Source organism: Lontra canadensis, unplaced genomic scaffold, assembly GCF_010015895.1.
Source record: "Lontra canadensis isolate GAN:19392208 unplaced genomic scaffold, GSC_riverotter_1.0 scaffold8, whole genome shotgun sequence".
NCBI classification, from domain to species: domain Eukaryota; kingdom Metazoa; phylum Chordata; class Mammalia; order Carnivora; family Mustelidae; genus Lontra; species Lontra canadensis.
In genome coordinates, this window is record NW_022631002.1 from 10,801,661 (window position 1) to 10,825,908 (window position 24,248).

At 38.8% G+C, this 24,248-nt stretch overlaps 1 protein-coding gene across 3 annotated transcripts in view; it reads right to left on the reverse strand.

Annotated features, from left to right (window-relative positions):
* Nucleotides 1-24,248, reverse strand: part of CNTNAP4 (contactin associated protein family member 4) — a 238,152-nt gene that overhangs the window by 152,487 nt on the left and 61,417 nt on the right. For 2 of the 3 annotated variants that reach the window (XM_032853931.1, XM_032853930.1), the window contains exon 3: nucleotides 13,098-13,291. In XM_032853931.1, coding sequence (XP_032709822.1) covers nucleotides 13,098-13,291 — 194 coding nt within the window. The remainder of the gene's footprint in view (nucleotides 1-13,097; nucleotides 13,292-24,248) is intronic. The other variant, XM_032853932.1, reaches the window with a different exon arrangement.

The window sequence follows — 24,248 nt, forward strand, 5'->3', positions numbered from 1 at the left end:
TGGTTAATGTCCTGAGCGATGCCCAAGCCTGGGACTTTGGAGCAGTGGTACACAAGGAAGCTGTCAATGAAATGCACCAGTTTAGGGTTGGAAAGGCCCTCAGGTCACCAGCCAAGGAAAACATTATAGTAAAATACAGCGGCATGCTGATTTTTGTACACCAAGTGTGACAATTAGACAATTACCCTACCCCAGAGGCAACAAAAGATGTATATGAATTCACCCATATACCTTCTACATAGTCCTCTGCCTTCATCTGCAAAATGTTTGATGAGGAATAGAGCAATGCTAGCTTTCCCACATAGAAAGCAAATCTATACTTTGAACTACAATACATATTTTGAGAAATAACAAAGGATTAAATCCATAATCTATTAGCATCATTCTACTGCCTGAGAATAGATTATGTGTAAAAAATGACACTAAGCCAATGATTTAATGTTTACTGGGGGCTCCCTTCTTTTGGTATATTGCAATACTGCTCTTTGCTTGATTTGCACACTAACCAATATCTGCAGGAAGGAGGACAGCTAAATGTAAAACTTTATGAATGTGGCACTAGTTAACATGAACTTAGGTGGGGAACCTACTATCTTAAATCTCAATGTCTTCAGTATCAAGATATTATTTACCTACTTTCTTTATGGATCGACAGGGAAGCATTTCATCTTGCAACTGAAAGGGAAGGAGAGACCACTCAGTAAGTATTTGCATTTTACCTGCCCCCTTGCTCTAGAAGTAAAAAACAAGCTTATAGAGGTGAGCTGTCCTTAGGGCTGTCCTGGTCATTTGCTTGTTACTTAAAACCATGTATCAGCCTTTCCCTGCTCTGTCTGGAGGCATAGGAGGGTTGAGTGAGGTAGATGGAGAACCCTAGGCTCCTGGCTTAGCAAGCTTCCAGCTGAGCACAGAGAGAGAGGGCAGGTGAAGGGCAGGGAGGAGCCAGGAAATTTCTCCCCACTCTCACTCTGCCTGGGCAGCTTCTTGGTAGCAGCTGAGTTTTTCAGCTTGTGCTCCCAAAGGACACCCCCTGCTCCATAATCCTCTCCTGGGCAGCTCCTGCCATGATTCTAGCACTACTGGACAATGTCAGCCTCTAAGCTCTGGAAACACAATCTTCTCATTTTCCCTGTAGCCCCTGGAGTTAACAACATCTTCTTGCTGCCACTAAGCTCTGAGCTGTCTCACCACCTCACATTGACCAATCAGTTTTTCCACTCCCTGTAACCAATTTCCTCTGATGACTTTGCAGTTCCAAATGCCTGGAGTAGTTTCTGTTTTTCTCACTGGGCACTGACTCAGAGATGAGTTTAGCATCAGAACTAAGGTATTTTTTAATCTGTCACAATATGATCAAAGATTAGATGACATGCCTGTAGGAGTGCCACGCAACCATTATATAAACATATTTTTTAAACTACTACTAAAATAATGATAACTTCCACAGGCTTTATGCTATCAATAAATATCACCATATTATAGAATGAGTAGGAAATATCCACTATTTTTCTTAAAAATTTGATAATTGAATTATTTCCTACCTATTCTCTATTTGTCATCCATCATTACTTCTTCCACTTCCAGATTACTTGATTTGAAAGCTCATATAAATCTAATATTTACGTTGTGTTTTCCAATAAATAAACATATTTTCCATCCATCCGCCCCCATCTCTTCATCTTCGGTCCTGAAGATTGACTCTTTGGTAGCAAACAGCAGCTCACTTCAACATTTTACATCAGTTTGGAATTCACTCCAGAAATGGCTAGTATATTCTTGCATCATCTGTTTTTTTGTTTTGTCTTGGTTTTTTGTTTTGGTTTTTAAGATTCTGTTTGTTTATTTGACAGAGAGAGTCACAGGGAGAGAGGGAACACAAGCAGGGGCAGTGGGAGAGGGAGAAGCAGGCTTCCCACAGCGCAGGGAGCCCGAAGCAGAGGTTCAATCCCAGCGTCTGAGCCGAAGGCAGGCGCTTAAGGACTGAGCCACCCAGGCGCCCCTCATCATCTGCTTTTTTTTTTTTTTTTAAAGATTTTATTTATTTATTTGACAGAGAGAGATCACAAGCAGACAGAGAGGCGGGCAGAGAGAGAGGAGGAAGCAGGCTCCCTGCTGAGCAGAGAGCCCGATGCGGGGCTCGATCCAGGGCTCGATCCCAGGACTCTGAGATCATGACCTGAGCCAAAGGCAGCGGCTTAACCCACTGAGCCACCCAGGTGCCCCTCATCATCTGCTTTTGATGGCCATAAATTATTCCATTGTGTGAAGGTGCAGTAATTTACTTAAGCAATTGATCTAGGGCTGGTGGTTTAGATCAATATTTTGCTGCTACAGACAATGTTACAATGAATATCCTTGCATACGTTTCAAATGCACAGTGAAAGTGAAGTTACGAGATAAATCCCTAGAGTCTGAGTCCCTTTTTGGTGCAGATTATTTGGATAGATTTAACGTATTAGGCAACATTGTTTTGGATTCCCTTCCTTCAATGCACTAAAAACATTCATTTCTTTCTGAAGAGTTTTCACCTATTTATTCTCCCACGAACAGAACTTGAGAGTTCCTCTTTACCCAGGCCCAATGGCAATACTTTCTGTGTTTTAAATTATTTGGATCACTTTCAAAATGTTGATTTCATACACACGGTATTTGAACATAAAGCACAGGCATACTTAAGCTTGCCCCACCGAGCTGTGGCCTTGGGAAAATATCCTCCCCGCACCCCGTTTTCTTTATAAACTGGGCATTATCATAGTTTCTAATTCACTGGGTTGGGAAGATTAACTGGATAAATATATATAGCATACAGAATAATGCCTAGCATATATGTTTTTATTCAAGCAAATAATCCCTCCCTTATTTATGGATTTTAATTTAAATTACTTACAAACCAAGAGACAGATTTAGGCCATAATAAGTGTTCATTCTTCTTCCTTTTAAAATGATTTTTTTTTAGGGGCACCTGGATGGCTCAGGGGGTTAAGCATCTGCCTTTGGCTCCCATCATGATTTCAGGGTCTTGGGACTGAGCCGCAAGTCAGGCTCTTTGCACAGTGGAGAGTCTGCTTCTCCCTCCCACTCTCCCTCTGTTCTCTCTCCCTCTCTCTCTCTCAAATAAATAAGATCTTTTAAAAAATAAATAAATAAATGCTTTTCTGAAAAGTTAATTTTTAGCTTCCTCTTGTGCTGAACAGTAGAATCCATAATACCATGGTTTTGATGTAGTAGTTAATAATTTTTTATGAAAAGTCATCACATTAAATGCATAACTATTAAAGTTAAACAAGACATTATTTTGTTATATACAACAATTTGCCAAATTATGTCTTAAATAACACTGTAGTTTCAACATTCTTATTTAAGTCTTTTAAGAAGTGTTACCTGACACCTGTTTTCATTTGCTTTTCTTTAATCGTGAATGAGGCTGGAGACACTTTCACATATTTACATATCATCTTTTCTTTTCTATGAACTTCCTGTTTATATTTTGCTTCCTTTTAAAAAAAAAATAAAGCTTCAGGGGCACCTGACTGGCTCAGTCAATACAGCGTTGCAACTCTTGATCTTGTGTTCACAAGTTTCAGCCCCATGTTGGGTGTAGAAATTACTTAAAAAAAATCTTTAAAAATAAATAAAAAGTAAAAAATAAAGCTTTATTTTTTCATTAGTAATTCTAAAGAGTGTTTTGTGCCTGGGCTAATAGAATTTTCTGGGCTAACAGGAATATTCTGTAATTGCACTAAAACAGTAACCACTGGGCTTAATATAGCTACTGAGCCCTTAAAATGTGGCTAGTGCAACTGAGAAACTTTATTTCTATTTTATTTCACTTTAGTTGAGTTTTAAATTTAAATAGCCCTATATAGCTAGTGGCTAACATATTAGAAGGTCTTTCTCATTAGAAGGGCAGAGTTAAATTGTGGTTTATAAGTTTTTTTTTTTTTAAGCTAGCTTTGATCTTTAGCTAAATCCTTCTTGCACAGGAGTTTACTGGATCTAAGATAAACTGGCATCCTGCTGATTATGCTTTGTACCCAACTAAGAATCTATACTTGGCTGTCAAGTTCGTTTATTGAGTAATCCAATGGTTCCCACACTTTGAAGCAAACGGGAATCACTTGGTACTATTTTTTAAATCCCAATACCTGGGTTCCCACCTCTAAACTTTATTCAATGAGCAAGGATGATGCCCAGGCATTGGAACTCAAATAAGCAGCAAAATTTGGGAGGCCCAGATATAACTTGTAATCAGTGAGTAACCTGGGAGTGATGAGATGCAGGTACATCAAAAAAAAGGGGTTGACAAGTGTCTCTGAGGAGTTATATCACTGACAAGGCATCAAAGCTGAAGGTCGCCTGAAACTGATGGCTTTCCCGATCTGTGGTGGCTACACCCACTCAGCCTTGGCCATTGTGACCTAGTCAAGTTGTTGGTATATTTAGAAGCTGTTCAGTATAACCGAGCACCCATTATGCTGTTGCTGGTCTCTATTCTGTTTTAAATCTAAGTAAACTTGCAGGTGAATGAAGTCTATTTGGTCATTGTCAATCTGAATATGAATCTTAACCCACGACCACTGCTGCTGGTGAATCAAAGTGAGCATCGCCATTGTAAGGCTAAAAGTAATTTCCAATTTATACTTTCTTGTAATGTTGTTTATGCTATTCTTTATGCAGCTGTCTAAATATCTCATTTTTTATCTTTTCCTCTGTGGCATCTGGATTTGGTTCTCTTGCATAGAAAGACATTTGCCTCCCAATATTATGTGTGTTATCTATCCATTGCCTTGTGTTTTCTTTCATTACTTTTTTTCTATGCTTGTATCATTTTTAAATATTCAATTCATCTGGCATCTATTTGGATATAAAAATATTATTTGCTTTCTTAGAAACTACAGCTTACTACATTCTATACTGATTAATTTCCTCACATATTTTCAATCGTACATCTATCTTGGGCAAATCCCTAAATGTATTTGGGCTTAGTAATGGATGTTCTCTTTTGTTCTTTTCCTACGCTTTAATGTGCCAGTATAAACCTGTTTTAATTAATATAGACTTATAAAATTTTCCTAACATGTAGGTTCTTCTTACCACTGTCATTTTTTGCTAACTTACCTATTTTCTCATATACACTTTTTATATGTGAAATTCAGGATGATTTCACTTTTATGAGTTATTTTAGGTAGAATGAGTAGCTTTATGATACTGTTTTCCACTTCAAAACAGATATGACTTTGCATTTAATCACATCTTCTTTTATGTCCTTCGGTAATATTCTAAATATTGCTTTTAGGTATCTCATACATTTTCTTCTAGGTTTTTTTCCTTGATATGTATTCATTTTTGGTTCTATTTTAGGTGGAGTATGTATTCCTTTTATATTGTCTATTGTTATTTATACATAGAAAGAGAAATTACGGATTTTAAAAATTAATTTTATTGTTAGGCACATTATTGAATTATTTTTTTAAATAATAAAATAACCCTCTTAGATTTTTAAGGGTTATATTGTATCAGTGCCAAATCTTATCTCCTCCTTTCTAGTTTATGATTGAAAAATGCTTGTAAGTTCAGAACTTAGAGTCACATTAGGAAAGAGAGCTTAATACATTGGTTTTCTAGAAGACCTGGTTGCCTAAGTATTTACAATCAAAGAAACATTTCAAAGGGACAGAACTGTTCCAAGAAAGAACTCCAAATGTAGCCTCCTGAGACTGGGAAACTAGAGAAGCCAGAAATGAACATCTACAATATCACATCACAGCAGTGGCAAGAGAGAATGGAGAAAAGGGGGTGATGTTTTCATTGAAGGGTCATATGGGAGAATGTGAGATACAACTAGAAGGTGTATTTAACACATGTTATTCCCTGGTTGACAATTTGAGAATGATCCTGAATATAAGCGTGCCCTCTGAAGAGGGCACCAAATCCAATCTCTAGCTAACTCTAATCCCTTCTTCAAATAAATTTTATTTTGCCTGCATAGAGACAGGTCATTTTGAAGAATGTGAAACAACAGTGCCATTTATCTTATCTTGTTGTATATGTGTGCCTGCAGTTCATAGGGGTTCTCATATATATATGTATATTACATAAAATATCACATATGGCTATAAAGTTCCAAAATATGTGTGTCTAAGGAAGTTTAAGAGAAGGGACTGACATAGTACATTATAGAATGAGCACAGATGAAGGAGGTAAAAGAAACCACATGACATGATAGAGAAGGTAGCTTGCAAACTGACCGTTCTGATCCACGACTGAAGCCACATTAAAAACCCTAATGCGGCCACCGTTAGTCATGCACCAACAGGTTAATCATTTTCAAAAGGGTGAAGAACTCATAGTTAAACAGAAAAATAAACGGGAGGTTTCCTGAGGATACAGACAACTTCCATTAACAATATCTTTTTGGCATTGAAGTAGAGGCCGGTTTGAAAGGCACATGCAGCTTAAAGCATTCTCCAGGCCTTTGTCCAAGGACTGAGGAAGTCTTGCAATCCATCAAGCTTGACGATCTGACATGTTGACATACACGCCATCAGTACCATTGTAGTCCGTATCACCAGAAATGATTTTTGCAGGCTTAAGTCACCAGAATAAGGGCTCAGCAGGGGAAAGAGCTAGAAAAGCTGTACCTTGCAGCTGAGCTTGCAACACACCTCCCACCTGTATTCCTGCCTCCTCGGGTTTTCTATTAAACTCCCCCGGTCACGTACTTATTTGATTAGAAACAAATATATATGTTAAAATCTTTGCAGGTAGTCTTTCTGCCCTGCCTGGCTTTGAGAGTTGACAACTCAATCACTCACGGTGACAATGGCGTGCATATTTTGTGAATATACTTTTATGTCACGGGGCCCTGGGTTTTTCAGAGCCCAAACCCGGGAATCATGACATTAAACACGTCTCATTAAAAAAAAAAAAACAAAATAAAACTACTCTAACTTTAGAAATATGCTAAAGGTTTTTTGTTTGGATGAAATACATAAAAAAGACAAAAAGCAAACTATTCTGTGTAGAAGAATCATGTTTACCTAAATAATTCATAAAATTGGTATCATCCCGTTCTTTGCCTGTGTAGTCTACAGTATAAAAGAAACCTGGGCATGCATCAGAGATAATCTGGATAATTTAGCTATAAAGTTCCTGCACATGTTGATCTATTTAAAATAGTTTCTAAGATGTTACTTTCATGATATTTCAGCACTTGTTCTTAAATGAATGAAAATTACACCTTACATTTACTTTTTCAATCACTTACAATAAACTGGCTGAAAAGTCTTTTTGATCATAGATGTTGAGGGATTTTATTTTATCTTCCATTTGAGAGGAACAATTTTAGCAGCTTGCATTTTCTAATTTTTTGTGAAATATTTATATGCCATCTACTAGAGTACTTTGTATAAATTACATTTACAAGCTTGGACTATAAATTTTTTTCTAAAGAAATGTTTTAATGTGTAATTTTACAAAATGCCATATATCTGTCAAGTTTACAGTTCTATTAAATATGTGTGTGACCTGTATAGATAATAAATAAAATATTTTGTCTTTCTTTTCAATGATTATTTGTAAAAAGCAGCAGGGCATTTCATTAATTCTTTCAGGTATACAGAAGTCATTGTTTTCCAAAGAAATGGAAAAATGTTCCATGCTCCTGGATTGGAAGAATAAATATTGTGAAAATGTCTATGCTACCTAAAGCAATCTACACATTTAATGCAATTCCTATCGAAGTACCATCCATTTTTTTCAAAGAAATGGAACAAATAATCCTAAAATTTATATGGAACCAGAAAAGACCGCGAATAGCCAAAGGAATATTGAAAAAGCCAAAGTCGGTGGCATCACAATTCCGGACTTCAAGCTCTATTACAAAGCTGTCATCATCAAGACAGCATGGTACTGGCACAAAAACAGACACATAGATCAATGGAACAGAATAGAGAGCCCAGAAATAGACCCTCAACTCTATGGTCAACTAATCTTCGACAAAGCAGGAAAGAATGTCCAATGGAAAAAAGACAGCCTCTTCAATAAATGGTGTTGGGAAAATTGGACAGCCACATGCAGAAAAATGAAATTGGATCATTTCCTTACACCACACACGAAAATAGACTCAAAATGGATGAAGGACCTCAATGTGAGAAAGGAATCCATCCAAATCCTTGAGGAGAACACAGGCAGCAACCTCTTCGACCTCAGCCGCAGCAACATCTTCCTAGGAACATCGCCAAAGGCAAGGGAAGCAAGGGCAAAAATGAACTATTGGGATTTTATCAAGGCAAGGGAAGCAAGGGCAAAAATGAACTATTGGGATTTTATCAAGATCAAAAGCTTTTGCACAGCCAAGGAAAGAGTTAACAAAACCAAAAGACAACTGACAGAATGGGAGAAGATATTTGCAAACGACAAATCAGATAAAGGGCTAATGTCCAAAATATATAAAGAACTTAGCAAACTCAATAGCCAAAGAACAAATAATCCAATCAAGAAATGGGCAGAAGACATGAACAGACGTTTCTGCAAAGAAGACATCCAGATGGCCAACAGACACGTGAAAAAGTGCTCCACATCACTCGGCATCAGGGAAATACAAATCAAAACCACAGTGAGATATCACCTCACACCAGTCAGAATGGCTAAAATTAACAAGTTAGGAAATGACAGATGCTGGCGAGGATGCGGAGAAAGGGGAACCCTCCTACACGGTTGGTGGGAATGCAAGCTGGTGCAACCACTCTGGAAAACAGCATGGAGGTTCCTCAAAATGTTGAAAATAGAACTACCCTATGACCCAGCAATTGCACTGCTGGGTATTTACCCTAAAGATACAAATGTGGTGATCCGATGGGGCACGTGCACCCAAATGTTTATAGCAGCAATGTTCACAATAGCCAAACTATGGAAAGAACCCAGATGTCCATCAACAGATGAATGGATAAAGAAGATGTGGTATATATACACAATGGAATACTATGCAGCCATCAAAAGAAATGAAATCTTGCCATTTGCGACGACGTGGATGGAACTAGAGGGTATCATGCTTAGCGAAATAAGTCAATCGGAGAAAGGCAACTATCATATGATCTCCCTGATATGAGGGAGAGGAGATGCAACGTGGGGGGTTAAGGAGGTAGGATAAGAGTAAATGAAACAAGATGGGATTGGGAGGGAGACAAACCATAAGTGACTCTTAATCTCACAAAACAAACTAAGGGTTGGTGGGGGGAGGGGGGTTGGGAGAGGGGGAGTGGGGCTATGGACACTGGGGAGGTATGTGCTATGGTGAGTGTTGTGAAGTGTATAAACCTGGAGATTCACAGACCTGTACCCCTGGGGATAAAAATATATTATATGTTTATAAAAAATAAAAAAATAATAAAATAAAAAAATAAGATAAAATAAAAAAGAAGTCATTGTTTTCCCCAGCGCTCAAGGTGGGGATCAAATGAAGGAAGAGTGAGGATCCCTACAGCAGCATTTCAATCCAAGTTGATGGGTTTTATTTTCTTTGTTTCTAAATTCACAATTGTCTTTTCTTTCTCCTTCCATCACACACTCGTATAATGGCTTATGTGTTTCCTAACTCTCTTTCATAGATTTCTATCATCTGGGGCAGAATGTGAAGCTCTTAAAGAAAACTGGCATGTTGTGCATGGTCTGTATACAACCCAGAGAACCTTTTTAAAAATGGGTAAAAACATACCAAATAAAGAAAAAGAATTTGGGAATGATATATTTACAAAATACAACAAAGGGTTAAATTCCTTATTATGTGTATCAATTAAAAATTGTACTTTGGCTTAAAAAAAAAAAAACCCAAATTGATCTGTGTTATTCCAGATGAATCGTCAAGAACTGGGTACAGCTCACCATGTTTCATTTCTCCTGCTTTGACAATTGTAGATTCACAGACAGGGTGCTTCCCTTAGAGCAGCACCTGAGTCACTGGAGTAGAATAGAATTTTGCAATGTACCTGGGATGAGCAGGCACCATGAAGATGTGTGTGAGGCCTGGGATCTGAGTTGTACCTACACCATAACTTCGCCTATCTTATGTGTACACATGGTACCTGTTGTACCAAGTCTTAATTTTGATTGTGACATTCAAAGCTATCCATCAATTTTCTTTACCATAACCAAAAGTCTCCTTTAGACCTTCCAAAACTTGACAGTCCATTCTGACCAGTAGACTCACTGGTTATTACATGAGATACTATATCTCTGGGTATTTCCAATGTCTACACTTTTGTTTAGCCTTTTCTAGCTATATAGAATAGCTTCCTTAATCCTCCCAGAACCTAAGTTATCATGCTTTATTCAACACCCATGTGAACCCAGCTTTTTTGACAGTCAGTCACAACGATCTGTATATTCCACCAATTTCCAAATCTCTAGAAGTCTGTATCCCATATTTGCATGCTTCTCTGAATCATTTTTTGGTTTGTTCTGATGTGTTTTATCTCTTTGATGACATTAACGTGAGCTCTTTTAATACCTCCCAAAATTATTTTTACAAAGTTAGACCCAGATTAGCAGATTGATATATTCAAATCTATTCATTCATTGATTTTCTTCTGTAATACACTCAACAAAAGCCATGTGCCACACTAGGTATGCAATGCCGGAAATGCAAAGATGGGAAAGATAAACCCGCTCCCATAAAAAGTTTCAAAATTTGTAGGGGAGAGAGAAATGTACCATCCTAACTCTAAATGTATTAAACTGGTAAACATAAATGCACTAAAAGGCAGAGGTGATCATGGGGGAAAGGAGTCACTATAATAAAGTACATTGTTTCCCTTCATTCATCTATTCATTCCCTCATTCAGTCATTCAACAAACAGTATTTGCCTGTAGCATGACAGGAACTCTTTTTTTTTTTTAATTTAAATTCAATTTAGTTGACATATAGTATATTATTAATTTCCAGGCTAGAATTTAGTGACCCATCAGTTGCATATAACACCCAATACTCATTACTTCCAGTGCTCTCCTTAATGCCCATCACCCTGTTACCCCATCCCCACCCACCTCCCTTCCAGCAACCCTCAGTTTGATTCCTATAGTTAAGAGTCTCTTATGGTTTAACATGCCAGGAATTCTTAAGATTTGGATGCTGAGATGAAAGGTTAGAAGATATAGCCTCTATTTTCAGGATGTTCACACTCAAGAGAGGAAGACAGTGAGTAACCAACAAACTATAGCATAGTCTAAAAAATAGCATTACCTTGACAATTAATTGTGATAGATGTCAGCTATCTTTACATCGATTAGTTTGGATTAGTTAGGGATATTATTATGCCTCTATTTCACCCTGAGTACCTCATATCTTTTTTTTTTCATTTGTTTATTTATTTGAGAAAGAGAGAGAGAGAGAGAGAGAGAGAGAGAGTGTGTGTGTGTGTGTGTGTGTGTGTGTACTAGTGGGGGGAGAGGCAAAGGGAGAGATTCTCAAGCAGACTCCAAGCTAAACACAGAGCATGATGTGGGTCAATCTCATGACCCATGAGATAATGACCTGAGCCTAAACCGAGTTGACACTTAACCGACTGAGTCACCCAGGTGCCCCAATATCCGAGAACCTCACCTTTAATAAGAGTAACCAAAAAAAAACAAATGGCGTGATCTAGGTTTGGATTTCCCCAAGCTTAATGAACAGAGAAACAATTGTCATGGTTGATCCATCATTTTAAGAAATGTCAAAAACATACCTTTTACTTAACATGGCTAAATATTACCATAAATTAGCCTCTACTTATCTAGTTTAAAAACCCAATGCTTAATTTAGAAAGAGAGTAAAAGATAATCCAAACACCTAGTTAAAATAAATACCTCATTAAGCTTTCATTGTTACTGGTTCATAATTACTGTTTATTTTATCCCTAGTTTGAATGGTTCTCATAAAATTAACTCAACCATAATATCCAGTTTTTCTTGCTCTTCTACACTTGAGCTTGCTTTGGATTTTAAGGCAGCTTTTCTCAAAAATGCTTGTAGGCAACTTCTTCCAGCCTGACTGTTAGGGTCTTTCTGGAGACAGAGCTGGGCTACTTCTTTTCAATTCAATTTACATCAATAAACATGCGTCAAATGGCCACCAAGTGCTTTAGAGATACAAAGGTGAGTAAATCACAGTCCATTTCTTCCATGAATTGATAATGTACAACGGAGTTCTAGGAACTTTCAAGAGAGAGGCAATTGACTGATCAAAGAAAATTATCATTATGTGCCCAAATAGGCTTCCAAATTATCTGTGTGCTAAGAAGGATGCTTCATTAAGTTACTCATTTTCTCTGGTCCTAGCAGCTCAGCCAGAGGAAAAAAAAAAAGAAAGAAAGTTCTTTGATTGCAGTATGTTGTCCCTGGCCCACGTAAGATCCAAACCAATACCGTTCTACTAGCAAAGATCCTTTCTTCACCACCAAGCAAACTGCGTATAGCTTCATTCTCCCAGCAGGTGTTCATATACAATCAACCAACTGCAAATACCACCCCACTCTACTATAAACTTCCTCCTGGTCAGTCTCCTACAGGAGCTATGCCCCTGCCCATAATATACAGCATTTTACACACTTACACACTTTTGAAAGAATAGAGAACGGTTTATACATAAATCATATATATGTGTATATTTATATCATATAAAAATACTCCAAATATATATACAAACCTCCATATACTAGAGAAAGAGAGAGGGGGATGTTCAGAAATCTCTGAGTCATCAGAGTCAATAAAAGGAAAAATTCTTTTAACCAAGATTTAAATGAAGACCATGGAAAACCACTGTGTTATTGGACAAAACCTAAAAAAATTTTCTACAGATCTTATTTCTTAGATTTCCACACTATATAATGGGCATATAAGATTTTTTTCCAATTTGAGGTCTCTGAGATAAATTTACCTTTAGAATTTTCAAAAGTTATACCATGAAATAAATATTAACTTATTTTTTCTTGAAAAATGTTTCCTAAGTAATTCCAAAAATTCTCTTTCTCAACTTAGTTTAGGAGATTTGTAAACAAGATTCAGAGATGACTCTCTTTCCCTGAGATACTGTGTATATATATTCTGTCAAAGAAACATACCCAGATGCTGTCTTCTTGTCGATATTGTTTCCAGTTCCTGCCACTGTCGCTGAACATCAGGAGGTAGCTGGTCACCCAGTTGGAGCTCCCGTATCCCCCCTGGGTGGCCACAGCCGTGGTCTCCATTCTCTCTCCAAGGTCAATCTGCAACCACTGGTATTTGTTTGACACAAGTGGAGACCAGCCACCAGCTCCTTTTATGCAAACAGAAACAGAAGAAAATGGGCAAAAGATTCGTTACAAATCTGTGAGTGGACTAGAGATGCTAGTAAGACTGTATTTCTGGATGGAATTTAATAAAGTTAAATTTCCAAAATATGAAACTTCTCATAATTGTAGAATAATACAGAAAAACAGGAATTTACTATAAAAGGATGAAGCTTGTGTTAATTATGTTCATTTCTAGGTATTATAACTCCCTGACACTGCGGAGAACCAAGGATCTTATCGAAAGTTTAAAGTACTTAATTGGACAGGTAGACATTCCTGTCTACACTTGGAACTAGCAGGTTTGCTGCCCACATACGATTAGGTAATGATTTAACTTTCAATCGTGGTTCACCCTGTGGTGGAACTAGAAAACTGCCTTTGGTATCTGATCACGTTCAGACTTCCTGGAGAAAGAAGTACAGCTTTAAGCCTGACAATACAGATGGTCAAGGAACTGTCCCTATCCCCACTGTGTTTACAGTCCTGTGGGAATAACTGACATTGAGAAGCATGTGTGAAGCACAAATGTTAAAGGTGAGACAGGTGCAGGGAACAATAATACAATAAATGATGGCGGAGAGCTCTATCCAGCGGAAGGCTGGACCTGGCTGGCAACAGTGGATGAGAGGCAATTAAATTTTCAGACATTTTGCAAGCTGATTGTTAAATGTAGCCATGGTGGGAATATTTAAACCACAGAAATTGGCAAACTCTACAAATCAGTCCGCACACCCAGCCCAGCCAATTCACTAATATGACACTGGTTCTATCCTGTCCCTGGAAGGGGTTGGTGGATGGGGGATAGGAGATGGGGGAGGGACTATCAGGGAAAAGGTCATAGAGTCGGGAGTGCTTGAGCACTCGAGAGTGAAAAATAAGAATCTACTGTATGTTCAAGAGTGTACAGGTACAGCAGAACTTATCACATTTTCTTTTATCCACTGCACACCAAAAATATTAGAGATGTGACTACTGTATGTCTTGTTAAGATATTTCATACTTCCAGTTTAATACAATAATGCCTTATTTGGGGAATTTATTTATTTTAAGTAATACTGACATTGATAATTATATAAGTAATATGTAATCATTGTAAAAGTCATGAAATAGGATTTAACACCTTCTTAAATTCATAATTATTGAATATTCAGTATCTATTAAGATGCAACTTCTATTATATAACACCCCAAATAAGAATATGAGCACATGTTTTCTTTCCCCCATTCTTTTGTCACCCACCTTAAGGCTCTGATATAAGGTCTAATTTAAGTAGAAGATCACCTCCGTGAAGTAAGTCAAGCAGAGAAAGACTGTTATCGTATGGTTTCACTCAAATGTGGAACATAAGGAATAGCCCAGAGGATCAAAGGGGAAGGGAGGGAAAACTGAATGAGAAGAAATGAGAGAGGGAGACAAACCGAGAGACTCCCGGAAACAACTGAGAGTTACAGAAAGGAGTGTGTTGGGGGCATGGGGTAACCAGGTGATGGGTATCAGGGAGGGCACGTGTGGGGATGAGCTCTGGGTATTATATGCAACTAATAATCAGCTGCTCACGAATGGGAACTGACCATCCTCTTGTCAAAGCCTCAAAACTGAGTCAATACAGCATTTAAAAAAGAATTACATGACAACAATATCTTCTTTCGATGGTATAATACTAATATTTTGGTCTGATTCCCAAGTTACTCACCACATTGTCTTTAGAACTAGATACTTTTTTCCCTCAAATTACCTTTCTTCTTGAAATAAGTCATTGTTCAAAAAGTGTCTTCCACTCTGTACATCAAAAGTATAATGCTCTCTCTCCAATGTTCTCTCTCCCTTTGATCAAAAATATTTATACATATTATAATTTTTATTGGTTTGTGTTTACTTTTCATTTTCTCTGTAGCTGCTCTTAAAGACTCTGTGGTTTTGCCCAGTAGCCTGAATAAGTGGCGTTCTCTTGGTCACCAATACCGCTATAATGTTTAAGTCAGAGGAGAATATTCTCACATTTTGAGTAGGAGGGCTTGTTGGTACACATGGGGTCCAGCTGCATTTTTGGTGTCCTGGTGTTATTTATCCAGCACAGCTCTGCTGTCCCCAAGGAGCAGCCCCTATTCTTGTTGCCTGTTATCTACATGGAAGAGAATTTGTTCTTGAATGATCTGAAGACTATCTTAAATAGCACCCTCCCACAAATAGCCCAGGAAATTCCTGAACCCTCCATGGGACCTGTTCCCACAGCATTACTTTTTAAAGCCAGGCCAAATTTCCTTCGTGTTCCACTTCTCCGGATGTAATGAAACTCCATCCTACCTTTTCCCCTTATTCTACTTTACTTAATATTTACTGAGCAAGGGAGGGCTTTGTATCAGGCACAGTGTGAAGGTTTGTTATCCTACTGAATAGAGGACAAGTCATATAGGGAGAGTCTGAATACCTTGCTGTAGTCCACAGAGCAGCAAGAGGCACGGAGCTCTTAACCAGGACCCGTAGTGCCTCTCATATCATTAGGATAACTAGAATTGGTATTTCCCAGGGGATGTAGAAAAAAGGGAGCTGAGAGAGGTAGGGGAACCCTAGAATTTAGCTATCAGGCAGTAGAGCCAACTTTCCTCCCTCAACTTAACGAAAACCATGTTTCTCAAGTACAGACACGGGATGTGAGTGGCGAATGGGTAATTATTTCCCTCCACCGTCCTCTCTCATCTTACTACTTGTCCTCAGGATCTATCCAAGTCCGGAAGCTGACAATTTTCTGAAGTCTGATGCTACCCAAGCATCCACAGTCCCTTTATTGCTACGGCTGCGTATCTCTTTGTATTTTTATCATTTTTTTTTAAACACAGAAAAGTTGGAAAAGAGCGAATGAAGTGTCCCCAGCTGGCCATCACCTCAACCTGACATTTCAACATTAGGGAATTTTATCTCTATCAGCTTATACCTCTGGGAAAGCGCTGACTGTTTTGGGTCTTGATCTTTCTCGTTAATTTCAACAGTCTGTACACTTTTTAATATAGAATTTCATAATCTTTCTCTAGCATTTGGACACTCCTTGGTAGAACAGTATTTAAAAAGTGAACACAAGAGAGGAGCACAGTGAGGAAAAAAGAATCAGCAGGACTCTGGTGAGTTAAAATTGGATCATCAATTCTCATCAGGAGAAAGAGGTACCTCGCACTGGCCGCTCCCCCTTCCCAGCACCGCTCACTGTTACAGCTGCACTACCCGACTTGAAACATTCGCAGTTAATTGACCTTGAACATTTCAATTTCTCACCTGCGGTGGAAAGGTACTACTGATATGCAAATTAAGCGACATCATTAACGAGGTACACCAATAAAGTAATGGAAATTCGGATGCTCTTGGGCTTTACCAAGTTAAATCGGCCACAGGGAACCCAGAGATTCCCCACGGGGTTTTAAGCTGTTCAGCCCTTTGGAGGCACGTGGTCTAAGATGTGATGGAGTGTTAAGCTTGTTCTAATTTTAAAACAAATGCCCAAGAGTAACATGGAAAATGCATACGTATGGATATGGGTACAGGGACGGATAGAACATGGCACACTTTGGCAGTGGCAGCCTGCGGGGACAAGTTAAAAACAGTAGTGACAGGAAATGAAAGCCGACTTTAGGTAACAGGAGCCACATGCCCACCGCAAAGCACCTAGCTTCCTGGAGCCATGCTGTTTTCATATTTACTTTTTTTAATGGAAAAAATGAAGGGCAACTCCAGCTGATGATGAACTCTAAACTACTATAAAGTAAAATATAAGAATTCCTTCTTTTATTTTTTAACCAAACATTTTAGCGGTTCAACAAGGATTATTCATCCTTAAGGAAGTTTTTTTTTTTTTTTTAAGATTTTATTTATTTATTTGACAGAGAGATCACAAGCAGGCAGAGAGGCAGGCAGAGAGAGAGGAGGAAGCAGGCTCCCTGCTGAGCAGAGAGCCCGATGCGGGGCTCAATCCCAGGACTCCGAGATCATGAACTGAGCCGAAGGCAGCGGCTTAACCCACTGAGCCACCCAGGTGCCCCTTTTTTTTTTTTTTAAAGATTTTATTTTATTTATTTGACACACAGAGAGAGAGAGAGATCACAAGTAGGCAGAGAGGCAGGCAGATAGAAGGGGGAAGCAGGCTCCCTGCTGAGCAGAAAGCCCCATGTGGGGCTCGATCCCAGGACCCTGAGATCATGACCTGAGCCAAAGGCAGAGGCTTAACCCACTGAGCCACCCAGGTGCCCCAAGGAAGATTTTTACTATGCCCATGTGTTCACGATCACAGAAGACCAACACCTACAAACCAAAGACCACCTGTTCATAACCCCATCTATTCCATGGTTAGTGACACTTAACCCACAAAACAAAAGCAGGAGTCTTGTCCCCTCGGCTCACTTCTTTCCTATTCCACTCTCCTTTTTCTCCAGGTGTGGCCTCATCACTGAGACTTGACATAATAAGTCTATCCAAACAAAAACATTTGTTGACTCTTCATATCATAGCCTGAAAATTCACATTTAAAACTGAAAATCCTTCCCATTGATGAGACTTTGAAGTTAAATGTTGTAGTATTTGTTCTGAGAATTAATCTCAAAAAGCATATTAAAGTGCCTATTGATTTCTCTCACACATAGCAAGCATGTGGATACGTGGTAGTCGTTCCTTTTTGAATTGTAAAACAATTATTATTACTATTGACTCCAAATAAAGATTTATGATCACAGCACTAAATTCAGTTTTGAAAATATTTAATTCCTGAATGACCACAAACACAGAATCTCTTTTATCTGTTGCCTACCACTTTTTTAAACATCAGTTTCCTGGGGAACTTGCTTCGATAAAAAATGTTGCTGTGAATCGTAAGGAAAGAAAAGCAAACTATGAATTGTCTAGTGCCTATTGTATGTTAAACACTCTACTAGAAATTTTATGTATCATATTAAGTTTAATTACTGAAATTACTTAGTGAAGTGAAATGTCCTAACCTCTCTTCAAAGAAAACTCAAAAAAAAGATTTACAGAGGCTAAGTAAGTTTTCCTAGTATTATGCAAATTAAATTTTCCCAATGTTCTACAAATCATTTTAGTGTAGGTAAGAAATTACTTATTTTTAAAAATAATTTAGGGGCACCTGGGTGGCTCAGTGGGTTAAACCTCTGCTTTCAGCTCAGGTCGTGATCTCAGGGTCCTGGGATCAAGCCCTGCATAGGGCTCTCTGCTCAGCAAGGAGCCTGCTTCCCCCTCTCTCTCTCTGCCTGCTGCTCTGCCTGCTTGTGATCTCTCTCTCCCTCTGTCAAATAAATTTAAAAAAAAATCTTAAAAAAATAATAATTTAATCTCTGTGAGGATCTCGTTTTAAAAGTCACTTCCTTTTCAGTTCTTCACCCCTGAAATATTCAGTTCTTTACCCCTGACATCATAATTATGGGCAACTATCATTGCCCATAGAGGTTAGTTTCAGTCTAAGAATATATCCAAATAATTTACTCAATATTATTTAAACATAAATAATTGGCTGGTTGAATTATGTTCAAGATCCATATAGCCCATGTGCCAGATATCAATAATATTTCATTCTGCTCATGGAGACACATCTTACAATTTCAGGAAAGTGAAAAGAAAAATTGAAGAAAAAAATACTCTTGCGTGAAGGCTTAAAATAGAGAAAAGAATCACCTCTATCCCCTGCTAATATTAAAAATGGCATGACCGCCATTCCTGGTGGCCATCAATGAGATGACGTGTCACAAGTTTGTCAACTTTGTAAAGGTACAAACTTCTCAGAAAGGAGTCCTGCTTCCTTCGCAATATTTGGAAGTGTAGAAGGATACAAGTGTTCAAGGACACAAAGCACAGTGACCACAGCTGAATGACAGTCCTAGCTACCATTAGGCCATCTACATTTTTAAGAAATGATTGGCTTAATTAAAATTGCCATAAGAAAGTTTCCCTCTAAGACGATTACTTCTTTTTCACATGTGATTTCAACTAGATTTCCCCCAAGAGTCTAAGTTTGCCTGATTATTTTGATCATGACATTAAGTTACAATAATGTAAGGAAACCAAAAGAACATTGTGCCAATATTTGTTTGGCTTCCTTAAATGGTTTTCAGTGTCCCCAGGCCACCATTTAGGACTCTTAACAACTTGGTATCATTACCAGCATAGTTTTTTTGGCTGAGAAGAAAACACAACACTTTCAGTGGTGTGTGAATTGCTGGTCTTTTTTCACAGAACACTCTGGAATCTTGCCACTGCCTCCCCTGGTCCCAGGGACTGTTACAGGGATGAACGTGTCACCTGAGCCAGGCCAATGGAGCAATTCCAGGATTCTGTTGGAGAAGGAGAGACCCTTTTCTCTGGTCCGAAAGTCGAAAGGATGGGATTTAGGCATCCAACTGCAGAAGCTATCTTTGTGGAAAGCCTGCCCGAGTGAAGCCAACACAGAGGGAAGCGGAGGTGGAAGATGAAGCGAGACCACGTTCCACCGGCACAGTCAGCACCCCTGAGTCCAGCTGTGCCTGCAGGCCATTCCCTGTGCCTTCCAGTTCTATGAGTTAACCCCTTCACTCATGCTGAACCCGCTTGGGGCCACTGCTTCAGCAATTCTCCTTTCTCCGCCTCATGTTTTTCCTCCTGAATGGATCATTCCCATGGATGTAAAAGCATGCTGTTATTTTTCCCATTTTTTTAAAAAAAAGCTTTTCTTGCCTCCAGCGTACTTTTTTCTGCTTTTCATATTGTCATTCTTCGAGTAAGATGTCCACACTCCCACTCTGCCATTCTTCCCATTTCCTTCACGCTCAAGCCAACTATAACTAGCCTTTCACTCTGTACCACTCAACTGGACCTGCTCTTGTCAAGAGGACGAAAGAACCCCATGTTGCTAAAACAAGTGCTCAGATTTCAGCCTTGCTACCACCTGGCCTATGGAAGACATTTGAACATTTTGGCTCCCCCAGTGTTTCGGTATACTTGGTTCACTTAGTGTCCACAAAGGCTCCTTCTCTTAATTTTCTTCCCAGCTCACTGGTTGCTGCTCCTCAGTCCCCACTGCTGGTTCTTTTATCTCTTATCACTTCTGAGGGTTCAGATGGTCCAGGGCTCAGGCCTTTGCCTGCTTCTTTTTTGTCCACACTCACCCTTCATGATCTCTCTTGGCCTCCTGGATTTAAATATTACTCATGGGCTAATAAGTCCCTGACTTAGAGCTCCACCCCATACCTCTCTACTAAACTTCAGACTTGGACATTCAACTCCCTCCTTGATATCTGTAACATTTTCTAAACCAAACTCCCCTTCTTCCCCCTAATCCTACTCTGTTCACACCCTTCCCTAGCCCAGTTTATGAAAATTTCATCCTTCTAGTTTCTCAGAACAGCAACAAGAAGTCATCCTTTTTTTTAAATTAACATATAATGTATTATTTGCTTCAGGGGTACCGGTCTGTGAATCATCAGTCTTACACAATTAACAGCACTCACCATAGCACTTACTCTCCCCAATGTCCATCACCCAGCCACCATATCCCTCCCCCTCCACTCCCCAGCAACCCTCAGTTTCTTTCCTGAGATTAAGAGTCTCCTATGGTTTGTCTCCCTTCCAATCCCATCTTGTTTCATTTTTTCCCTCCCCACCCCCCACAACCCCCTAACCTGCCTCTGAAATTCCTTATATCAAGGAGATCATATGATAATTGTTGTTCTCTGACTGACTTATTTCACTTAGCATAATACCCTCTAGTTCCATCCACGTTGTTGTAAATATCAAGATTTCAGTTTTTAGATAGCCGCGTAATATTCCATTATGTGTATGTGTGTATATATATATATATATATATATATATACACACATCTTCATATATATGTGTGTATATATATATGTATATATATATACACCACATCTTCATTATCCATTCATCTGTTGATGGACATCTAGGTTCTTTCCATAGTTTGGCTATTGTGGACATTGCTGCTATAAACATTCGGGTGCACATTCCCCTTCAGATCACATTTGTATCTTTGGGGTAAATACCCAGTATTGCAGTTTGGGTCATAGGGTAGCTCTATTTTCAACTTTTTGAGGAGCTGCCATACTGTTTTCCAGAGTGGCTGCACCAGCTTGCGTTCCCACCAACAGTGTAGGAAGGTTCCCCTTACTCTGCATCCTTGCCAACATCTGTCATTTCCTGACTTGTTAATTTTAGCCATTCTGACTGGTGTGAGGTGGTCTCACTGTGGTTTTGATTTGTATTTCCCTGATGCCGAGTGATGTGGAGCACTTTTTCATGTGTCTGTTGGCCATCTGGACGTCTACAAAGAAGTAATTCTTGACTTCTCTCTTTTTTACCATGTTACCAAACTAACAACAACAACAACGAAAAAATGCTATTGGTGCTGCTCACCTCTCCAGATCTATTTCCCCATCTTCATTAGCACTCCTTTGGCTCAAGCGACATGATTTTACCCTGCTTTCTTGCAAAAGCCCCCAAAGAATCTCTCTGCTTCATCCTTAGCTCACTGAGACTCCATTCTCCATGCAACAGATTTGTAATATCATCCCTGTGTTCAAAACACCACAATAACTCTCAGTTGTCCACACAGTGAAAGACAAGATCATCACACATGGCCCATAGAGTCCTAGATAATCTGCCCCCCTTCTACCACTCCCACCCATGTTTGCCCGGTCCTCTTCCTCCCAGCTAACTCTCCCTTCAGCAGCAAAGGCCTCCCTGAAGTTCTCTGAAAAAACACCAGTCATTCTCCTACCTCCCATCCCCTGCCCAGCAAAGCGATCCTTCCTGCCTGGAGGCCTCTTCTCTGACATACACTGGCCTGCCACCGTCAATCTTCACTCAGATCCCGTCCTTCCTGTAAAGGCCTGTATCCCCTGACCTCCCTTGTTACAATTCCTCCCACCGAGTAATCCTACTCCCATTTGTCTTACTCGAAACCACTTTTTTCACTTTTTTGACAGAAACTGACACATGGTATATGATTTTCTTATTTATTATATTTATTGTTTATCCTTTATCTTGCCCTATTAAAATGTAAGCTCAGTGAAGCCCAGAGTCTTTGCCTGTTTTATTCACTGACAGATCCGAAGTGTCTAGCACATGGCCTGACACACAGCGGATGCTTACTAAATGTGTACTGCTTAAAGGAAAGAAATCAATCTGTAGCCATATAGATATAATAAAACTGTGTAAATTCATACATCAAACTAGGGGCAAAGGAAGAACTGGAGCCAAACTAAGTAAAGGCACAGGACACTTTCTTTGAAGCAAGGTATCATCAATGAGGTTCTCCAAGAGAAAGCTCAAAGCACTTGGTACACACACACACACATGCACGCACTGACTACCACTTGCCCCAAAGTTATACAGTTTAATCACTTGTAAACTACATTTCCTAGATGTATTTACGGCTTTGTTTCTGGATTTTTGATACAGTGAAAAAGATGTTTTTCACTTCATTTCCCCAGAAAGGCTCTAAATTAATAACACCTCACTCAGTCCTCTGAGGTTTTAGTTCTTTGCTGTTGATCCGTTTTTCCCTCACGGCAAATTGGCAGACTGACTTTCTGTCCCACTTCTTGTACTGCCAGAGCAAACATTTCTGAAATCTTTAATAATTCAGTGGATTGAAAAGTAAATATTTACACCCTTTCTCTGTTTGGGCATTTTGATTTGTATATTTGATTTGCAAATTTTGTGACAGCCAAATTTACTCTGGAAAGCTGGGAAAAAGTTATAAAAACACTAAATTCTGTGCCGGCAAGTTTTACTTCATTCAAATTAGTCATTTTAGAAAACTGACTTTCAGCACATGATGTCTAGAAATTCAAATGATAATCAGGACTGGCTCATGTTTTTGCTTTCTAAGCCCATTGTGATGCTTTGCTAGAAGTTTCGATTTAGATCTATTGCAGTGAGGCAGGTCATTTCAGTAAATGACCCCATGCATCAGAAAGAGCATACTGACAATATCCCAGAGGTTTAAAAACCATTTTTTTGCTTCCGTACCTTCTTTTTTTTTTTTTTTTTTTATCTTCCTTAGCCAGACAGAGATGATAAGCTGTCATGAGCCAAATGTCCTCATATTACTGCTTCTGGGTCAACAAACTGAAGTCACTCTCTTGTACCAACAGACATCATTTCCACATAATGACTGGAAAAGGCAGTGTTACTAGAGCATAGTATATCAAAAGGGTAAAAAGTGCAAAACCAATCCCAAGCATTTGATTGATTAAATCATTCAATACTTTCTCAGTTTGTAAAAATGCTAAGAGCTATCAAGATAATTTCATATTCCCAATTAAAGAGTTATGTTTACCTCTAGGCTTAGGTATTTGTTGAATTCAGTCTCGAATATACATACTTTATTTAACTCCATGATTTATTCCTTTTTAAGTGTTATTTCATTGTGGGAATTTTTATTTTATAGGCAAAAGGAAAAACTATTAGTGATGCTTGTGACATGACAGCCTTCACGTTCCCCTCACTTTGACTTAGACAGGCTCCTTCCTTAGTATAGGTCCCTGATTTCCCTTTTCTTAGATCATTTAATTAAGGAAACTTGAAACTGTACATTATTTTTCTGCCCCTTAAGATATAAATCTTCATCAAGACTCTTTCCAGGTTTACAATCCAAGAATGTCTTTCTCAAGGACCTGAGTCATCCCTTGAAATGCAGTCATCAAGAAAGATAGTGCCTCATTTCCCAGTCTCTGTGGGAGGGTAGGAGCCTAATTTCCATAATCACCAATTAGCGAACACAAACGTGTAATCACATTGACCAACTTCCCCCCTAATGTTCTTCAGTACTTTTCTACTGGCTCAGCCCAGTGCTTAAAAACTCTCCTACCCTTTGTTTCAAGAGTTGAATTCAGTATCTCTCCCCTATTGCAATAGTCTTGACCCTCATTACTGTAGTTATGAACAAAGTCTGT